Source organism: Malus sylvestris, chromosome 11, assembly GCF_916048215.2.
Source record: "Malus sylvestris chromosome 11, drMalSylv7.2, whole genome shotgun sequence".
Lineage (NCBI taxonomy): Eukaryota > Viridiplantae > Streptophyta > Magnoliopsida > Rosales > Rosaceae > Malus > Malus sylvestris.
The window spans coordinates 17,296,899-17,318,734 of NC_062270.1; the positions used below are offsets into that span (position 1 = coordinate 17,296,899).

General features: G+C 39.5%; 2 protein-coding genes across 5 annotated transcripts; one reads left to right on the forward strand and one right to left on the reverse strand.

Moving 5' to 3' along the window:
• Positions 1-445: 445 nt before the first annotated feature.
• On the reverse strand, positions 446-3,123 carry LOC126588936 (uncharacterized). 4 transcript variants are annotated; one of them, XR_007611672.1, is made up of 3 exons: positions 1,151-1,995; positions 919-1,066; positions 446-793 (listed from the first exon to the last, which is right to left on the reverse strand). XR_007611672.1 is itself a non-coding variant. In XM_050254099.1 (2 exons), the coding sequence occupies exon 1, from the start codon at positions 2,652-2,654 to the stop codon at positions 1,980-1,982; it is 675 nt and encodes a 224-aa protein (XP_050110056.1). In that variant the 5' UTR covers positions 2,655-3,123; the 3' UTR covers positions 446-1,066; positions 1,151-1,979. The 4 variants fall into 4 exon arrangements, 1 of the variants encoding a protein (XP_050110056.1); XR_007611674.1 differs by having other exon boundaries at positions 446-885; positions 969-1,066; positions 1,151-1,988; XR_007611673.1 differs by having other exon boundaries at positions 969-1,066; positions 1,151-1,985.
• Positions 3,124-7,084: 3,961 nt separating this feature from the next.
• LOC126588937 (vesicle-associated membrane protein 714-like) lies at positions 7,085-9,399 on the forward strand. The gene is made up of 4 exons (XM_050254102.1): positions 7,085-7,454; positions 7,566-7,756; positions 8,098-8,261; positions 9,014-9,399. Exons 1-4 carry the CDS (start codon positions 7,238-7,240, stop codon positions 9,102-9,104), a joined length of 663 nt encoding a protein of 220 aa, XP_050110059.1. The 5' UTR covers positions 7,085-7,237; the 3' UTR covers positions 9,105-9,399.
• The last annotated feature ends 12,437 nt before the right edge of the window (positions 9,400-21,836 follow it).

The following is a 21,836-nucleotide window of genomic DNA, read 5'->3' on the forward strand; positions in this document are numbered from 1 at the left end:
AAAGCTTCACCCAGAATGCTTCATCTACAAAGCTTCACCATCAAAGCTTCACCCAGAAAGCTTCATCTACAAAGCTTCACCATCAAAGCTTCACCTCGAAAGCTTCACCCAGAAAGCTTCATCTACAAAGCTTCACCATCAAAGCTTCACCTAGAAAGCTTCATCTACAAAGCTTCATCTACAAAGCTTCACCATCAAAGCTTCACCTAGAAAGTTTCATCTACAAAGCTTCACCTACAAAGCTTCAACACCAAAGCTTCACCTACAAAGCTTCAATACAAAACCTTGCTCCAAATAAACAAATTTTGTTCACAAAACCCAAGATGCCCTTGAACTTGTACAAAAACACTTGGGTAAACATAAACATTTTTTGTTTTACACCCACAAGGGCCCAAAATTTTCCTTCTTATTTATTCACTTATATATGTTCCCAAACATATTATAATAGATCCAACAACAAGCCAAAGTCCCAAGTTTCATAATGGACAAAAGTACAAGCAATTCATCAATAATGAAGGTGCTACAAAAATTGGAATCTGCCCCAAAATAGAAATCCAACCCAAGAGACTTTTTCTCTCTCTCCCACTTCCGCCTCCTTTCATCTATCAAATTTCTGCAACCTCTGCTCTTCTCCAATGGAGCTGAATTTTGGACACCCTATAGTTCTTGAGCATATGAACAACTTTCAAGAAGGAACCATTTCTGTTTGAGCGACGGAAATTAAAGTGTTGAAGCTCCAAACATGACAGTCGGATTCTTGCAGATTTCGAAGCTGCTGTGATGTTTCGAAGATCTGGAAGTATTTAACCATTAGTTCATTCTGAATTTTTGATATGTTATGAAAGAGACGATGAGGAACAACTTCAATGAAGAAAGCATGCTGATCTGAACAATAGAAAATGGAGTTTCGAAGCTCACAACAAATCTGACGGGTTGACAGAAAAATAATAACCAGTCACTCATCATACTTGGATTTCTGGAGTTATACTGCTCCGAGGGACCTCAAATTTGGATATGTTGTAGTTCACAAGTTAAGGAACAACTTCGATGAAGAAAGTATGTTGATCTGAGCAAGAGACAATGGAGTTTGTGAAGCTCACAACAAGTCTGACGCGTTGATATACAAATGACGAACAATCACTCATCATACCTGAATTTCTGGAGTTGTACTGCTCCAATGGATCTCCAATTCGGATATGTTGTAGTTCACGAGCTAAGGAACAACTTTCATGAAGATGGTTTTGCGATCTGAGCCACAGAAAATGGTGTTATATTGAAGAAAAGCTAAAGGAAGACTAAAGGAAAGCAAAAATGGTAAAGCAAAGCAAAAGAAAAGCTAAAGGAAGACAAAATCATGGCACATGATAATGAGTCATACCCTACCCCTCATTGGATTCGAATACACCCATCCTCCAAAATCATGACAAAGGCCACATTATAGATATCTGTACAAACATTACAAAAAAAAAAAAAAAAAAAAAAAGGGCCTAGGCCTCCACTTCTTTGGGCCTAACACATCTTCATAACAAAAAACAGTATATGAAGAAAGAGCCCTGGGTTACCACTTCGAAAAGAAACAAGTGAAGTTTTCCTACTCATGACATTGACTACTAGCTAGACACCTCATTCGGCAACTCTCTTCGCCTGAAGACTTGGGGGACTCCCACCATATGCTACTGCACCTTGATACTCGGCAGTCTCACAACCACTCAGTGACTTGGATTTTTCAAGTCTCCAACCGAGAAGTTTTCCTCACTCGGGAAATTAAGGGAACACTACCTCAAACTACATGCTTCACTCACAAAGCTTCAACAATACAGGTTTCAACAAAAGCAAAAATTCAAAGAACTTTATGAAGAAGGCTTTGGTGTATTTAACACAATATGTTGAAATGAAGCAAAGCTTATTTATTAATATTTTCGATAAGCCACAAATATGTACATATACATGAGTCAAAATAAACAAACAAAAGGGAGCCTTCACAAAGGTTGCTTAGGGGAAGTCTCAGCAGTCGGTAGAGCCCCAGAAAGAGAAAGCACCGGAGGGTGGTTATCCGGAGCCTCAGTACTTGACAAAACCCCAGAAGGAGGAGGCATTGGAGGTTCATCATTTGAAGCTTCATTACCAGGTACAGCCCCAGAGGACGAAGGCAATAAATGCCTTTGGAACAAACCCACAAACCGCTGATGATCAAGTAAAACCTTACCATCAGATTCCTTCATCTGGTCAAGCTTCCTCTTCATGTTTGTAGCATAGTCATGGGCGAGCCGGTGCAACTGCTTATTCTCATGCTTGAGCCCTCTAATCTCCTGTTTGAGACTCATCACTTCAGCAGCCAATGATTCAACTTGGCGGGTTCTAGCAAATAGGCGTTGGGCCATATTAGACACAGAACTTGCACACTGAACACTAAGAGCCAGAGAGTCCTTAACAGCCAACTCATCAGACCGTTTGGAAAGTAGTCTGTTATCTTTGGGAGTGAGAAGGTTCCTGGCCACCACTGCAGCGGTCATATCATTCTTCATCACAGAATCCCCAACGGTAAGAGGACCAGTAGGGGATATGAAGGATGGGCGCCATATGTTGTCGGGAGAAGGCGTGGCTGTCTCTTCTCCAAGGTTCAAGTCAAAACGACGGTCGGAGGGTCCAGACATTTTCAAATGTGTTGAAGAGGGAAGAGGTCAGACAAATCAAGATCTTAGAAGTGCAAGAAATGAGCTTCTACTGGTAGAGATTCAAGTGTGCTGTGGAACTTAATGCCATCCTCTATAAAAATCTGCACTCGACGGAGCTTCAGAAATCGAAGAGGCGTTTGCTTTCTCAAAAGCTGGGCTGCTCAGAGACCACGAGGGCCGATCTCAGAAATCGAAGAAGCACCTGCTTTTTCAGCCTCGTCAGCACCTGTCACATGCACACTCAGCTTTGCGGAAATTACGGGCAATCTGTCGAAGATTTCTGGTGAAGTAGAAAGCACGTGAATCTTACTGTTCAATCACCGCTCTCCATATGCACCATCAACTCCTCGGGTACCACATATAACTTTGTCAAAGATCTCTGACAAAGTTTAGGCACGAGAATTTCGAAGTTCCAGCTACCCTACTATTACCCATAAGGGTAAAGGAACAGCACCACTGCTTGACAACTGGAAAGTCCTTATGTGTGTCGACCTCCGTGTTTTGCGGCAAGACAGGTTGGCAAGAACGTCCAACCTTTACTCACATTCGAGAAAAGACTCCCAACATAATTACTTTCTCAAAAACCGGAGTAGCACAGCTTTCCGAATCTCGAGAGTCAGATCCTCGACGGGATTGCTTGTTCGAAAACCGAAGAGGCACAACTCTCAGAACTTCGAGAGCCAGATTTCCTTAGATAAAGCTTGTCTGTAATCTTCACACGTAACATCAGCTTTCCAGATACCACATACCACTTTTTCAAAGTGCTCTGACAAAATTAAAACACATGAAGCTGGCAGCTCCTACTACATTGCTGTGACCAAGAAGGGTAAAGGAATAGCATTACTACTTGTTATTGGGAAATCCCTATATACATTGACCTCCCTCCTCAACGGACAGGAAAACCTGCAAAAATGCTCAACCCTTTCTCGCATTCGAAAAGGCACCCTCAACATAACCTCTCGAAATACTCAGCTTTATTTCCCCCCGATAATACCTCAGCAAATAAGCCACACCAAGAACAAGAGTATCTCATATCATCAGGGTCGAAAGCAAGAGTATCCCATATCATGCTTTCTCCCTGTCTTTGTCTTTGTCCTTGTCCACACCTGCAGGACAAGGAGAAATAGAGCAGTCAGTCGGAACCTGAAATCAAACCTCCAATTTGGAACTGACTGCCTGGAGCCTTTGCCTGGTTGCTTACTTAGCATTGCTCTCGAGTACTCATCCTCAACTGCTGTCAAAGTCACGAATTCCACCGGCAAATGCCTCATGACAGTTGATCAGATATTGGCTCTTTACACTGAAGCTGCCAAGCGTGGATGAGTCACTATGAAGGAATGTTCTGAAGGACCATTTAAATGCAAAGGTTGCACACCACTTCTGCCATGCAAAAGATTGAAGCAGAAGGTTCAACGGTGAGCTGAAACAGATCACTACAGCACGACACCTTTCCGTACCACATTCATTATTCCGTCAACAGCAAAAGTATCCCATATCATCAAGGTCGAACGTACTCTAGATTTGATGGACTTGTTTTGACCCTCAAATTTTTGAGTCGGCCTTATACTCTGAAGGGCACCAGAAAACCCTCCAGCACAGTTCAAGAATAAGCCTGTGGAAAGTTACTTCTTCAAAAGCAAAAGTATCTCATATCATCTCTTATCCATTTGCTTCTCCTTATCCTGGCAGTTGAATGAGAGACAAGGAGAAGGAGAACAATCAACCGGAAGCCGAAGTCAAACCTCTGATCCTGGGTTGCTTACTTGGAAGTTTGACTGCTTACCTTGTCTGTCACCTCTTTCGGCAGATCTCCTAGCTCGGCGACTTGGGGGACTCCTACTATAGGGTTTGTATCACACTTGACTAAGCCCGAAACTACAACTAAGCTTCAAGTGAAATTGATACATTACCTTGTGCGTCAACATCAGCTAAATACACCATTCCCGGATGGAGGAAAGGTACTTCCAGAGAAGGGCAGATGAAGATCAGACCACACTTCAGTACTTAGAAGTTTCGTGATTACTCAAGGGATTGGATCTTGCAAGTCCCCAACCGAGGAGTTTCCCTCACTCGGGAACTTAGGGGAGCACTGTTTGTACCATACTTGACCAATCCCGAAACTACCGAGCACCGGCCAACGCTATACTGTCAAGGACCCAGAAGAGTTCCCCTCCGACCAGGAGGCCAATCACTACTCGACACGTGTCAAGATTAGAAGCCAATCAGAGCGCAGCACGTGTCGACATCAAGAACCAATCATAACATGACACATGTCAATGTGACAAAGCTACAAGTTTTTCTATAAATAGGGGTCATTCCCCCACAATATGGCCTAATGCCATTTGTGTTAAATCATTCACAAGAACTCACTAAATTGAGAGCTTGATCCTTTGTACTTGTGTAAGCCCTTCACTACTAATAAGAACTCCTCTACTCCGTGGACGTAGCCAATCTGGGTGAACCACGTACATCCTGTGTTTGCTTCTCTGTCTCTATTCATTTACATACTTATCCTCACTAGTGACCGAAGCAACCAAGCGAAGGTCACAAAACCTGACATTTTCTGTTGTACCAAAGTCTTCACAGATTTTGTGCATCAACAGTGTGAATCTACTAGATGGCGGAAGAGGTGAGGGCAGCTTTGTTGGCCTGTATGGAGAGAGATTATGGGATGGTTCAGATTGAAACTGATTTGAAGGTGCTCGTGGATATGTTAAATGGTCTTTTATTACCGGAGGCTAGCATTGAAGGTATGTTATGGGACATTGGTCATATCAGACAACAATTGAGTTATGTAGAATTTCTCTTTACTCCTCATGCTTGTAATGGGGCTGTGCATTTTGGTGGCGAATTATGTCACTCGTATAGGGGGTTCTCACTTGTGGGATTGCTTTGAACCGAAGTGGTTGTTTAATGCTCTAGCTATTGATGTAAACATTTATATTCGTATTTAATAATATTCTTCTCTTTGACCAAAAAAAAAAATTATATATATAAAAGAGTATTTCTGTATCTATCAATGCTCTATTAGTTCTACTACTTGTTTGATTTTACGAGTCTATGTTGCATTAGTGATTTGAGTGTACGAGTCTTTGTTGTATTAGTGGCTTTGCCCTCACGTTTCATAATGTTATTGCATTATATATATATATATATATATCTAATTATTTTATGCATGCAAAAGGAAAGGGATCATCTGGATCCCTTCCTCCTAATCCACTAAATCAGAGAATTCGTGCCGTTGAAATTTGATCCAACGACTACAAACAGGGGCCCACTTTAAAAGTTATAATAACTTTAGCCGTTAGATCAAATTTCAACGGCACGGATTCCCTGATTTGGTGGATTAGGAGGAACGGATTTAGAGATGATCCATTTCCCATGCAAAATACTCTTATAATCTTTTTATTATTATATACATTGAAGTATAAAAAAAAATTCATGGATAGTAAAATAATCCATTTTATATGATAATGAGTTGTGGTTAGTTAGTTAAGCGAATTTATCCTTGCACTTAAAATTATGTGTAGATTATGGTACTGTTTATAAATAGTACGACAACAATCAGATTTGATGCTCATCGATTCGATTCATTTTAAAATAATGGCTTAAATGTCAAAATGGTCCCTATGTTAGAGTCATATGACCAATTTAGTCCTCGCGTTTTTTATTTGGCTTATTTAGTCCTCGTGTTTGTTTCTGTTAGCCAATTAAGGACATTTAATTCAATCTCTTTTAAGAAATTTATAAGAAAAATCATATGAGAAATAATTACCCTTTCTCTTTACAGAAAAATGCAAATTAATGAGAAATAACACATGAAAAATAAAACTTGCAATATAAAAATTGATTAAGGTTGTGACACAGAAAAGAGAGGATGTAATGTTAGGGAGGAGGTCGGAGGGTTAGGAGGAGAATAAATTTTCTTTTAATTTTTAATTTTATTTCATTTTAAATATTTTAAATCAAATAAATTATAATTTTATAAATATGTGTATAATAATTTGTAAATTTTTTTTACATAAATTAGATGAAAATGTCCTTAATTGGCTCACGAAGATAAACGCAAGAACCAAATTGACCAAATTGAAAGCATATGGACTAAATTGACGCAATGACTGAAACACATAGACCATTTTAACATTTATGCCTAAAATAATTGGATTAGAAATGAATTCGAATATGAATAACAGTAAATTGACCAGAATTCAATTGGTTTACAAGTCTTAACAGAAACACAAACTAACAGGGACATGGAAGCAAATTTCGAAACACTAGTAGGACCAAGTGTGTGTACGATTCCTTGTTATTTTATTAAACACGAAACCCCAAATATCTCGTTGGACTCACCGGTGACAACAAACATGGTCCACTTCCCGGTCTTCACCTTCACAATAACAAAAAAACAATAAAACAATAAAACAAACAATAAAAAAAAAACAAAAACAAAAACAAAATAATCAGTAAATCAGAATCCAAACAGCTCCATGAGACTTCGATCGCGATCGAAGTAGAGAGCTTGCGGAGCCCCAGACCCCAACTCCCGACGATACGAACCATCGATGGCGATACTCTACGCGGTGGTGGTTCGAGGCACGGTGGTTTTGGCCGAGTTCAGCGCGGTTACAGGGAACACAGGGGCTGTGGCTCGGCGGATCTGCGAAAAGCTTCCGTCGGAGGCCGAATCTAGGGTTTGCTTCTCTCAAGATCGATACATCTTCCACATACTCAGAGCCGATGGCCTCACTTTCCTCTGCATGGCCAACGACACCTTCGGCAGTGCGTAACGTATTTCCTTCGATTATGTTCTTCAATTTTGATTTGGGAACTTCCATATTTTTTGTGGGTTTTGTGGATTTTTAATGTGTTGGTGAATTGCTATTGATCCAGGAAGAATACCCTTTTCGTACTTGGAGGATATTCATATGAGATTCATGAAGAATTATGGCAGAGTTGCCCCTTATGCTCCGGCTTATGCGATGAACGACGAGTTTTCGAGGGTGTTGCATCAACAAATGGAGTTTTTCTCCAGTAATCCTAGTGCCGATACTCTCAACCGTGTGAGGAGCGAAGTTGGTGAGGTAATTTTGCTGTGCTTCTCTGGAATTTTGATCCAGTTTTGATCATTTGGTCGTCTTATCTTACTTGTGTCGCAATTTGCCCGTTATACTGGTTGGGGTAAAATGATTGTTTTAGGAGAACACATCTGTTATCTGAAAGCAAGTCGGTGTTGTTAACCTAATTTCCGAGGCATCACAAGGTAGTTTGCAGTCTCGGTGAACAAAATATTATACCGAAGCATTTAATTTGTAGCGTTCAAAGTTATACGGCACTCTGTTCATTTGATAGGTTGATGATTCGTTCTTCAATGCCTTTCTAGTTTGTGTTTATTTTGTTCTAACAGTCATTTTCTGGTATCTAGATACGAACTATAATGGTGGACAACATAGAAAAGATATTGGAGAGGGGTGACCGGATTGAGCTACTTGTTGACAAAACTGCAACCATGCAAGATAGTGCATTTCACTTCAAGAAGCAGTCTAAACGCCTTCGTCGAGCTCTGTGGATGAAAAATGCAAAGCTCTTGTAAGTCGTTTTGATTTACAAATTTGATATGATGTAGGATGGTTGGCGTATATTCTGGGAAGAAGAAAAGGTAACATAAAGATCATTAGAAGTGGTCGGAATTCAACATTAAGTAACAAAACCAAACATTAAATTTCTCTTTTCTGAATAATTTTTCTCAGACCAGATAAAGGCTATGTATTTGATTGAGAAAAAACAGAGGAAATCTATTGCAGGTATGCCTGTAGTAATGGTATCCATTTGCAATCACAAGCCTGAAATCTAAAACCTTGAAGAGCAAGATAACTCCTACAATAGTTGAAGCCGACATTGTTAATAAAGTAATGGTCGAGAAAGCTTAGCAAGATCACTCAATGGCTATAAATTTAATTTCGCAGTTGATAATATCATGCTCTAAGTTTATTATAATCTATTATGCACACTGCCTTCTGAAGATGACATTTTGAGATAAACACTTGAATCGTTAAGTTTTGGGCTAGTACAAATGTTTTTTAATGCAGCAGGATTTTTGTTTTTTCATTGAGTAAGACATCGACTTCGTAACGAGATCAAATATTTTGATTTCATGTTCGACTCCAAAATCCTTGGGTCCATAAGCACTGAATGCTTTTCCTTGCTGAGCTGTATAGCCTTTGTACTTCCCAAATGCTGTAAAGATAAAGCTGCATGATATTATATCGTGTTTCGACAATTTGTTTGATTGGTATTGCCATTTCCAGTTCAGTGCATTGAAGGTTGTCTAATTGTTACAGGGCCCTGTTGACATGCTTGATTGTCGTGCTTCTGTACATCATAATTGCTGCTTGTTGCGGAGGCATCACACTACCTTCCTGCAGGTCTTGACTAATTCGATTGTTGTTCAAATTCTGCTGAGGTATGGAACAATTACTTTTGAGATAATCCAAGTCAATATGTACGGAAAGGGGTTCCAGTGCTTGATGGTTCAAATTCTTTGTGTGTATATGGAAGTGAAATATCTTAACTTTGCAATGTACCAGTAATAATCCTGTAGATTGTGCACTTGGAGTGAATTGCTGATTTTTTTTAGGAAGCATGTCAAGTTGTTCTAACAGTCTCATATCATCTCTGTAATTTTTAAACACTTTGGTAATTAGTAAATTGTCATTGATTGTGAAAACTTACATACTACTAGTTGGTAGTCTTTGACGATTTCTAACGTGTAGATGGTACCAAAATGCATATTCCACCACGAGGTTCCAGTATCTGCAGATAAACCTCGTCAATACACATTTTACGTCATCTCCTACTCCCGTTATAAAACCCTATATATGCAGCATCTGAGTTGTTAGTCGTGTAGGAGGTTGTTTGTGTTGGAAATGCCTTGACAAGGGAGTAAATGAGTGGTGGTTGTGTCATATAAACTTCTACCTTCCTAGCTAAGGGCTGGTTTAGTGTCTTCTGTTTTCTGTTTATGTTAATGAGACTGATTTTGATAACCTCTGTGCAACCTAGTAGTGCTTCTGCAATGCAGCATTTCGTTTATAAGCAGACCTACATATTCTTTTCTCCTTTGGTCGAAAGCAGCCTACCTATTCTTCGATTGGCTTTGTCTAGAAGTTCATACCCTGTGATGTCAAGTCTGTCTTTACATTCTTCGCCAGAAAGGTGATCATTTCATTTTTAGTGAACATTGTGTTGAGCCGCACCTGTAAGTTTTACTCGTGTTCAATATCCCTTGCTGTAGATTCTGCCATGACCATACAGATGTGGACTGACCTTAAGACATGATTGGCATGGTTTGAGCATGACTCGTATGTATTTCTATTAGGGTGAAGTGCAGATATAGCTTGAACTATCACTAAAGTGAAATTTAGATTCCTAAATTATTTTTTTGGTAAAATCAGTCTCTAAATTCGTTAAAAATTGCTAATTTCATCCCTACTATTATAGTCAAAGTTATTGTATCCAATTTTTCATCAACTTAAGTCACTTGACACACTTTAGAGTGTAATACCGTCCATTGCTCATCTATAAGCCCTTAACATTTCATATAGGTTGTGAACCAAACATCTAATTTACCCTCCAAAGTTAAACACATACACAGTTTTTTATGAAAAATTGTCAATCTACCCTTCAATCTATATCACATGCGAGTAACGTGACTTAAATTGACAGAAAATTGAGTATAGTAGCTTTGTATTTAATATTAGGGATGCAATTAGCAAATTTTTAATAATACAAAGATTGATGTTTCAAAAAAGAAATGGTAGAAATAGTTTAGGGATTTAGTTTTTACTCAGGTGATAATTTAGGGACTAACAGTTCACAATTTTTATTATATTGACACTATAATCATGATATATTATCTATATACTAGTATGCGTGTGGTAATTTGGCTTTTTTTTATTTTTTATTTGAAAAAAAAAACAAAAAACAGAAAAAATAAAATAATTATATAGGAAACTAGAATATAATCCCTAAATAAGATCTATTTTACATTAAAGTTGGGTGTAAGATTAAATACTGATTTTGGTCCTTTGACTTTATATATCACCAAAAATCTAGCTAATAGTTATTAACTTGTGTTTTTGACACACCCCGATCCTAGAATCAAAGCGTGCTGGCCGTCACATGAGTGTGACGTAACCAAAAGTGCAACGCGGAAGCAATATGTAAGAGAAATACGAAAAAATAAAAACCAAATACTAGCAATCAAATCCAACTAGCATGCTAGAGTAAGTTTAAGTGTGAAGCACGCATATTCAGAGTATAAGTACTAGGTGCAGTCAAATAGGACCATAACTAAATTACAACACCCGAAGGTGAGTTCTACATGAGTAGTCTGTCAGAATGCCGTGGAAATTCTCGTGTGCCACCAACGCTGATAACTAGAACCTGGAGGGGCACAAAACAAAGTTGAGTGGGTCAGTAAAACAAAGCTTTTCGAAAACATTTCAAATAATAACATTTCTAACCCCTCGCTGTAAAACTTGTATACTTTCTCAGAAAATAACATAATATGCATATGATCTTCATATATCTCAAATCACAATTCTTAATAAAAAATCAGAAGGTATGCCATGCAATAAATGTCAACAACAGAATAAGAATGCAACATTATAACAGGTGAAATAAGGAATCAACCGGAGACCCTGCAGTTGGTCCTGTACGGTTAATTCTAAAGCTCAATATCCCATCCAACCAGAGTCACCGTAGTGACCTGTACGACGCTACTCTGCACATAAATCGGAACTACCTGAAGTAGTCTGTACAATAAGAAAGGTGTAAGAATACGCTCTAGTGCTTCTCTCATCAACAGCTGTATAATAATCTAAAATCACCTACAGTCGGAATCACTCTATGGTCTGTACGACATGTCGGAACCCTCTCATGGTCTGTACGACATGCACCTACTTGGATCCAAGGTGAGCGTGTGGTGCGGGGTGAATAATATAAGCACTAACATCAAGGGTGCAGGTTATGAGCTCTCAACACCATTCACATCATCAATAGTTCACATGAATAACATAAACTCACCTGATACTCACCTGTGCGTCCACAACACCATTTCACATATATATGCATCAATTACTAATTCATATAATTCATAATATGCATGCATGGCATTTTAAAAACATACTTTCATTTAAATTCGATTTCTGGGAAATTCAGTAGTATATAGGTAATAACAGAAAATAACTGCCCACTCACTGATAAGTCGAAGGGTCGTAACCCCCGTGACGTCCTTGAATGCGCTCGTCCTCGGGATAGGTATCACCTATATGCGAAACAACTATAAAAACGTTAATTAAAGCACATAACCGACAATTCTAAATAACTTCTCATACGATGCTCAATTTGGGTATATGAATATACCACAATGACCTACTCGACGTCACAGACGTCGAGGTATTTTTAGAAAAAAAAATTTAAGGCCGCACGCGCCGGGAGGGGCACGGACCCACGCGTCCTCACGCGCCGAGAGGGGCACGGACCCACGCGCCCCCACGCGCTTCACCTTCTTCCTCCAATCGCCGGACTGGTTTTGCCGGTCACCGTAAAACTGGAGATTTTTCAATCTTCTTGTTCTCCGTCATTTCTCCACCATTTTATATCAAAATGAAGCCCTAAGCATGTAGAATCACGTTACACTACTTTAAGGTTCAAAAACATACGAAATCTCATTGGAGAAATTCCAAGAAAACCGGCCAACTTCGAACCCGGCGATCCCGACGTCCTAAACCTTCAAATTAAGCACTCTGAGCTTCCTTGGACCTCTCTAAGCTCCCTGTAAGCTTAGAATTCCCTGAAAATCAACAATTCACGTGTGCATGAACAGTGACATCAAACTGGGGTTCGGATTTCACGTGATTTCGAAGGTTATAAGTTCCAAGAATGATACCATTCAACTCAGGAGGTTGCAAGGGTGAAGAAACTCACCTTATTAACGTTGATCCGTGATGTTTTGAGGGATTTTGGGTTCTTGTCTGTACGGTTCGAGAGAGAGAGAAAGAAACTGAGAAGGAAGAGAGAGAGCACGGGGAAGGAAAGGGTTTGTCCCGTGTGTGTGTGTGTGGTCCACCCAAAACAAGCCACTCTTTAATTCCCTAACCACACAAATATACACACATCCTTTAATCCAACTTAAATTTTCCAAAACTTAGGAAAATATGCATTATTCAAAACATGCCACACACATACCTTAGTAACCGTCAAGGGTACTTTCGTCATTTCACAACCTCGATAAATAGAATCTTGGGACGAGCTGTGACAATCTCCCATCCTTATAGAGTTTCGTCCTCGAAATTCACACAACTAAACAATCCACTTAATACTCATAAAATAACCTTGGATACATCTCTCTCATTCGATCTTCTGTCTCCCAAGTAGCTTCTTCTACTGAGTGGTTCCTCCACGATACTTTTACCAAGCTCACTGTCTTATTCCTTAAAACCTTGTCTTTCCAATCCAAGATAGTCACTGGTTCCTCATCGTACGTCAAATCCGGATTAATCTCCAAAGGTTGAGGAGGAATCACATGTGAGGGATCTGAAACATAATGTCAAAGCATCGAGACATGGAACACATTATGTACCTTAGATAACTCCGAAAACAACTCCAATCTGTAAGCAACTTCACCAATCCTCTCAGTGATCTCATAAGGTCCTATGTACCTAGGACTTAGCTTGCCTTTCTTTCCAAACCGCACTACACCTCTCCAAGGTGACAATTTCAAGAATACCAAATTACCCACGTCATATACTCGATCAGTAGCATGTCTATCTGCTAAACTCTTTTGTCGATCCTGGGCTGCTTTCAGGTTAGACTTAATCACCTGAACATTTTGAGTAGTCTCATCTACAATCTCTGGGCCTTCTAGCACTCTTTCACCAACCTCTGACCAACACAATGGCGTACGACAAGCTCTACCATAAAGTGCCTCAAATGGTGACATACCAATGCTCGAATGAAAACTATTATTTTCGGCAAATTCCATCAAGTCTAGGTGATCATGCCAAGAATCACCAAACTATAACACTGAAGATCTCAGCATATCCTCTAACATCTGAATAGTCCTCTCTGATTGTCCATCGGTTTGAGGATGATAAGCAGTGCTGTACAGCAGTTTCGTACCAAGAGCTTCCTGAAAAGCTACCCAAAACTTAGAAGTAAATCTTGGATCTTGATCAGAAATAATATTCACTGGAACTCCATGATACTTCACAATCTTCGTGATGAACAACTTAGCCAATTTATTCAGGGGATACTTTTCCCTCACTGGAATGAAGTGTGCTGACTTGGTAAGCCGATCTACAATTACCCAAACACCATCAAATCCATTTCGTGTACGTGGAAGCTTATACACGAAATCTATAGTTATATTTTCCCATTTCCACTGAGGAACGGGTAGTGGTTGTATCCGTCCAAAAGGTTTCTTTCTTTCTACTTTGACTTGCTGGCAAACAATACACCTACTTACATATTCTGCAATTTCCCTTTTCATATCCGGCCAATAATAAAATAGTCGAATGGTATGGTACATCTTAGTCCCTCCTGGATGCATCGCATAAGCTAAACAATGTGCTTCATCCAAAATTTCTTTCTTTAATTCCTCATTATTCGGCACATACATTCTGTTCTCCTGCATAAGCATGCCATCTGATTCTCAAATCCTGAGGTCTTCTTTTTCCCTTCATTTCTCAATTGGATCATTTCTTGAATCTCATCATCAACCATCTAAGCTTCAAGTACACGATCGACCAAAACTGGCCTGACTTGGAAACTAGCAAGAAAAGCTTCTATTCGATCTTCTAACTCCAACTTTACTCCAGTAGCTCTCAATTCTGCAAGAAGAGGAACACGACAAGCATACAAAGCATTGAGTCGACCTTGAGGTTTCCTACTCAGTGCATTAGCTACCACATTTGCAAGACCTGGATGATACTGAATAGTGCAGTCATAAGCACTTAGTAACTCCATCCACCTTCGTTGACAAAGATTAAGATCATGCTGAGTAAAAAGATACTGAAGACTCTTATGATCTGTGAAGATCTTACACTTCTCACCATAGAGATAATGCCTCCAAATCTTCAAAGCAAAGACAATGGCTGCCAAATCAAGATCATGAGTAGGATAATTCATTTCATGAATCTTCAACTGTCGAGAAGCATAGGCAATCACTCTATTATGCTGCATCAAAACATATACCAAACCATTCAAAGAAGCATCACTGTAAATCTCAAAGTTACCGCTATCATGAGGAAGTACCAATACTGGAGCATGAGTGAGGCAATATTTCAGCTGCTGGAAACTTTGCTCACAATTCTCGTCCCATTCGAACTTAACATCCTTCCTGGTTAATTTCGTTAGTGGCAAAGCAATCATAGAAAAATCTTGAACAAACCGTCGATAGTAACCTGCTAGACCAAGAAAACTCCGTACCTCAGTGACGGTTCGTGATTGTTCCCAATTCTTCACTGCTGCTATCTTTTGAGGATCTACTTGAATTCCTTGTGCCAATACTACATGTCTTAAAAATGCCACTTGATTCAACCAAAACTGACATTTACTAAACTTGGCATACAACTGATGCTCCCTCAATTTCTTTAATACCAAGTTAAGATGTCGAATATGATCTACTTTCAACTTAGAGTATACCAAAATATCAATAAAAACAATGACAAATCTATCAAAATATTGCTGGAATACTTCATTCATTAGCCTCATGAAAGCTGCAGGTGCATTAGTCAATCCAAATGGCATCACCAAAAACTCATAATGTCCATAACAGGTCCTGAAAGCTGTTTTAGGTACATCTTCATCTTTAATCTTCAACTGATAATAGCCAGATCTCAAATCAATCTTAGAGAACACACACGCACCTTTAAGCTGATCAAACAAATCATCGATACGAGGCAACGGATAATAGTTTTTAATCGTTACCCGATTCAATTGCCTGTAATCAATACATAATCTCAAAGTTCCAGCTTTCTTTCTTACAAATAACACCGGAGCTCCCCAAGGTGAAGTACTAGGTTGAATGAAACCTTTATCAGTTAATTCCTGTAACTGAATTTTCAACTCTCTCAATTCCGCTGGAGCCATTCTATAAGGAGTTAAGGATATAGGATCCGTACCTGGAAGCAAATCAATCGAAAACTCCACATCTCTGTCTGGCGGCAATCCAGGCAAATCATCTGGGAATACATCAGGATAGTGCCTGACTACTCCAACTTCCTCCACACTGTTAGGAACAACATCATTTAACACCACATGTGCTAAGTATCCTTAACAACCTTTCGATAACAACTTATTTGCTCTCATGGCTGAAATAACACCATGTCTCACCCCACTTCTTTCACCCACAAAAGTAACCTCTGGTAATCTAGGACGATGAAAAGTAATTGATTTCCCGTAACAATCTATATGGGCACGATTACAATGCAACCAATCTGCCCCTAAAATCACATCAAAATCCACAATATCTAACAGGATAAGATTAGCTGGCATAACTACACCATCTACCATCATTGGACACCCAGGATAAACACTATCAACATAACATTTGTCCCCTCTAGGCATAGCAAACTCTAAATCAAATCCTAAAGGTGTAGGGTGAGGTTGAGTCATTTGAGTAAACGTATGAGAAATCACAGAATGTGTAGCACCACAATCAATCAAAACTCTAACAAAGTGACCAAGAATATTTAACGTACCCATAATCAAATTTGGATGGTTCTGAGCATCTTGCAGTAATATGTGATTAACACGTCCCTGAGCTTGTTGTCGTCCACCACGACCTCTGTTACCTTGGTTACCTCGCCCCTGAGAAGTACGTCCATGTCCTGGCAGATTAGACTGCCTAGACGGTCCTGTACCGCTAGCAGCAACCTCTCCCTGTCAGGGCTGACCTCCCTGATACCACTGAGATCTGCTAGCTGGCATGGAAGGATATGAAGTATAACCTCCAGGATCTTGGGAATACCCAGTCTGAAGATAAGGATCCTGGGAATACTGATTCTGTCCAGAAGCATAGGGAGTAGCATCATCCTGATAGTGGTAAGCACCACCACGACCTGTTTGACCATAACTGCCTGATCCAAAGTTCTGCTGAATCGGCGCTGGAGGTGGCATAACAGATTGCTGAGACCTCTGCTAATTCTAGGGACACTGAGCAGCCCTATGTCTCATCTGTCCACAGGTGTAGCAAGCACCACCACTTCTTCTACATTCTCCATGATGTCTGAAATTACAACGGCGGCACAACGGAGCACCAGAACCACCAGCACCACTAAAGTCTCTCTGTCTCTGAAACCTAGGTCCACCAGCAAATCTTCCACCTCTCCTCGGGCCTGTGACACTAAATCCTCCGCTGGAAGAACTCGAGCTCGCTCCACTTTACTTGAAATTATGTGTCTTACGGGGTCCCTGAGTGGAGATACCTTTACCCCTGTCATCTTTCTTCTGATTATCATTCTTATCTTCATCATCCTCACTATTACTAGGAAGGTTGTCGGAATCCTCCATCCGAACCAAAATCTCAGAAAACTCATGATAAGTGGTGCAAGGAAGCGCACTAGCAAAAGTCCGCCATTTCCTCTTAGGGTGCGTTTGGTACGTGGGACGGGACGGGACGGAATGGGATGAGGCGTTCCGTCCCGCGTTTGGTGCGCCAAAAATGGGTGGAACGGGCTGTTCCACGGGACAGATTTTGAGTGTTTTTGCGTTCCACCTCCCCCCTGGAACGGGTTTGTTCCACGTTTGTGGAACGCAATGTTTTACCATTTTAAGATAAATATACCCCATGTCTTTTTCAAAAATTACATCTTCGTTCTGTCCCGTTCCGTCCCGTCCCGTCCCGTTCCGTTCCGTTCCGTCTGCGTACCAAACGCACCCTTAGTTCCCAGCTTAAAACGGCGAAGCATCTCTGCCTGATTACCAGTTGTATCAGGATCATAACGAGATAAGTCTGTAAACTTCCTGTAATACTCATACGTCGACATATTCTTTTGTTTCAATTGAGTGAACTCCTGCTTCTTACGATCAATGTACTCCGGAGGAACAAATCTTTTCTTAAAATTCTCTTTGAATACTTCCTAATCAGCTGCCATCTCAGGTGACATAAATTGAGTCTGATTTATCCACCAAGCTGCTGGCTCTCGTCCTAAAAACCAAGTAATGGTCTCAACCCATCTATTAGCAGGAAGATTCCCTTAACTCTGCATCACCTGAAAAGTCTTCTTAATATGGTCTAACCACTTTTCTGCCCCTTTATAACCCTCATTACCCATGAAACGGTCCAATTTCAGATTATACATAGTCTCTAGGGGTGTTCTCTGAGGAGGAGGAAGACGAATTGCATTCTGAAAGGCATGGGCCATCACTTCCTCTAATTGAGTTATATTAGGGAAATTAGGCTCAGAAGCACGACATGATTCCCTACGAGGCGGCATAGTTCTGACAGAAGACATCAAAAGATCATTAGAGCATTAACAATTTATACAGGACTGCAACCTAGGCTCTAATACCAAACTGACACACCCCGATTCTAGAATCAAGGCGTGCTGGCCGTCACATGAGTGTGACGTAACCAAAAGTGCGACGCGGAAGCAATATGTAAGAGAAATACGAAGAAATAAAAACCAAATACTAGCAATCAAATCCAACTAGCATGCTAGAGTAAGTTTAAGTGTGAAGCACGCATATTCAGAGCATAAGTACTAGGTGCAGTCAAGTAGGACCATAACTAAATTACAACACCCGAAGGTGAGTCCTACATGAGTAGTCTTTCAGAATGTCGTGGAAATCCTCGTGGGCCACCAACGCTAATAACTAGAACCTGGAGGGGCGCAAAACAAAGTTGAGTGGGTCAGTAAAACAAAGCTTTTCGAAAACGTTTCAAATAATAACATTTCTAACCCCTCGCTGTAAAACCTGTATACTTTCCCAGAAAATAACATAATATGCATATGATCTTCATATATCTCAAATCACAATTCTTAATAAAAAAATCAGAAGGTATGCCATGCAATAAATGTCAACAACAGAATAAGAATGCAACATTATAACAGGTGAAATAAGGAATCAACCAGAGACCCTACAGTTGGTCCTGTACGGTTAATTCTAAAGCTCAATATCCCATCCAACCGGAGTCACCGCAGTGACCTGTACGGCCCTACTCTGCACATAAATCGAAACTACATGAAGTAGTCTGTACGATAAGAAAGGTGTCAGAATACACTCTAGTGCTTTTCTCATCAACAGCTGTATAATAATCTAAAATCACCTACAATCAAAACCACTCTATGGTCTGTACGACATGTCAGAATCCTCTCATTGACTGTACGACATGCACCTACTTGGATCCAAGGTGAGCGTGTCGTGCAGGGTGAATAATATAAGCACTAACAACAAGGGTGCAGGTTATGAGCTCTCAACACAATTCACATCATCAATAGTTCACATGAATAACATAAACTTACCTGATACTCACCTGTGTGTCCACAACACCATTTCACATATATATGCATCAATTACTAATTCATATAATTCATAATATGCATGCATGGCATTTTAAAAACATACTTTCATTTAAATTCGATTTCTAGGAAATTCAGTAGTATATAGGTAATAACAGAAAATAACTGCCCACTCACTGATAAGTTGAAGGGTCGTAACCCCCGTGACGTCCTTGAATGCGCTCGTCCTTGGGATAGGTATCACCTATATGCGAAACAACTATAAAAACGTTAATTAAAGCACATAACCGACAATTCAAAATAACTTCTCATACGATGCTCAATTTGGATATATGAATATACCACAGTGACCTACTCGACGTCACGGACGTCGAGGTATTTTTAGAAAAACATTTCGAGGCTGCACGCGCCCCCACGCGCGTCACCTTCTTCCTCCAGTCGCCAAACTGGTTTTGCCGATCATCGGAAAACTGGAGATTTTTCAATCTCCTTGTTCTCCGTCATTTCTCCACCATTTTCTACGCATTTTATATCAAAATGAAGCCCTAAGTATGTAGAATCACGTTACACTACTTTAAGGTTTAAAAACATACGAAATCTCACCGGAGAAATTCCAAGAAAACCGGCCAACTTCGAACCCGGCGATCCCGACATCCCAAACCTTCAAACTAAGCACTCCGAGCTTCCTTGAGACCTCACTAAGCTCCTTGTAAGCTTAGAATTCCCTGAAAATAAAAAATTCACGTGTGCATGAACAGTGACATCAAACTGGGGTTCAGATTTCACATGATTTCGAAGGTTCTAAGTTCCAAGAATGATACCATTCAACTCAGGAGGTTGCAAGGGTGAAGAAACTCACATTGACGTCGATCCGTGATGTTTTGAGGGATTTTGGGTTCTTGTCCATACGGTGAGAGAGAGAGAGAGAGAGAGAGAGAAAAACTGAGAGGGAAGAGAGAGAGCACAGGGAAGGAAAGGGTTTGTCCCGTGTGTGTATGTGTGATCCACCCAAAACAAGCCACTCTTCAATTCCCTAACCACACAAATATACACACATCCGTTAATCCAACTTAAATTTTCCAAAACTTAGGAAAATATGCATTATTCAAAACATGCCACACACATACCTTAGTAACCGTCAAGGGTACTTTCGTCATTTCACAACCTCGATAAATAGAATCTCGGGACGAGCTGTGACAGTTTGGTTTTATTTTTAGTATTATAAATAAAAGATTCTTACTTAATGTGTATTCAATACATGTAAAAAATTGCTTAAGTGGTAACAATACATATATGTTTATATGCATAAATACATCATTTGTGTACCTATACATATGTACATAAATATATATTTATGTATCGATATATATATGCTCCTATATATACATTTGTGTACCTATACCTATGAACTTTTGTATATATATGCACCTATATATACATTTCTGCACCTGTGCATATGAACCTATGTAAATATGTGTACCTATATATATGCACCTATATATATATATATTCATGTACCTTTATATGTGTATATTGTTTATTGTGTCTGCATATTAGTTTGTTTGTTTGGTTTTGTGATTGTCTATTTAATTTTTTATATAGTTTAATTCTCATTAGCAAAATATTTCAAAAAAGTCTTCCATTTTTTTTAACAAACAAAAAAAGTCTTCGATTTTAAATTGTTAAATTTGATTTGTAGAAATAAAATTCCTATTTTTAAGACCTAATTGATGATTAAGTTAGGAATTTTAGAAAGAAAATTTGAAAATAATAAAAGTGGGCAGGGGTATTTAATATGATTGATAATGAGTTTCAGGGTGCGTTTGTTGTACCAGACTATCTTGGACTGGACTAACTTTAGGGACTAAGCTGGACTAAATTAGTGAAGCGTTTGGTGCAGTGTCGGACTAAGATGCAGGATAATGAAAAAAATATTATTCTCAGTTTGGTATTTGCTCGGACAATGACTAAATTAATGTATGTTTTAATTTCTTTCCGATTAAAACTATTATGAAGATTAATATTATTGATTCCATATTTTTATGAAAATTAATCTTGTTGATTCCAAGTCTTTTAATATCAAACTAAAAATAAAAAATAAAGAGTCTTTAACATCTATCTTGAAAATATCCAAATCCTTCTCCATCTTGGAAATATCAAAAACAAAAATACAAGGGCATAGCCCTTTTCTATGCGAAATAGTGCTCTGCAATTAAATCGTTTGCGGGCAAAATCGACGACGGCTTCCAGAGGGTTTGCGGCACCATTTTCATGCTGCTCAACCACATCGTGCTATTGCAAGGCTTCTATTTCTCCGTCGAATAAGGCAGATGAAAGTCTTCATACAACCCACCTAGCATTTTGACGACTACCCACTTTCTATCTCTGCAATTACAGAGCTCTGAAAACCCTAGAGGGAAACTGAAGCTTACGGATTGATGTGAATTTGGGCGGGTTTGATGGGGATTCGGTGGAAAATAAGAAGAGGATTTTTGGGGGAAATCAGTGAAATCAAGGTTTTGAGGTTTGAATTTGTGGCAAGATTTACATACTGGCTGGGATTCTAAAGAGAAGGAAGGAAACGAAGCTCAATCAAGGAAGCGAAGAAGGAGGCGCTTAGTGAGGTCCTTAGCAA

Bases quoted from the DNA above. Each gene is read 5' to 3' on its own strand.
- LOC126588936 (XM_050254099.1), bottom strand. From the start codon at position 2,654: ATGTCTGGACCCTCCGACCGTCGTTTTGACTTGAACCTTGGAGAAGAG.
- LOC126588937 (XM_050254102.1), top strand. From the start codon at position 7,238: ATGGCGATACTCTACGCGGTGGTGGTTCGAGGCACGGTGGTTTTGGCC. The intron at 7,455-7,565 runs GTGCGTAACGTA...CTATTGATCCAG, and splicing joins GGCCAACGACACCTTCGGCA to GAAGAATACCCTTTTCGTAC. The intron at 8,262-9,013 runs GTAAGTCGTTTT...TAATTGTTACAG, and splicing joins ATGAAAAATGCAAAGCTCTT to GGCCCTGTTGACATGCTTGA.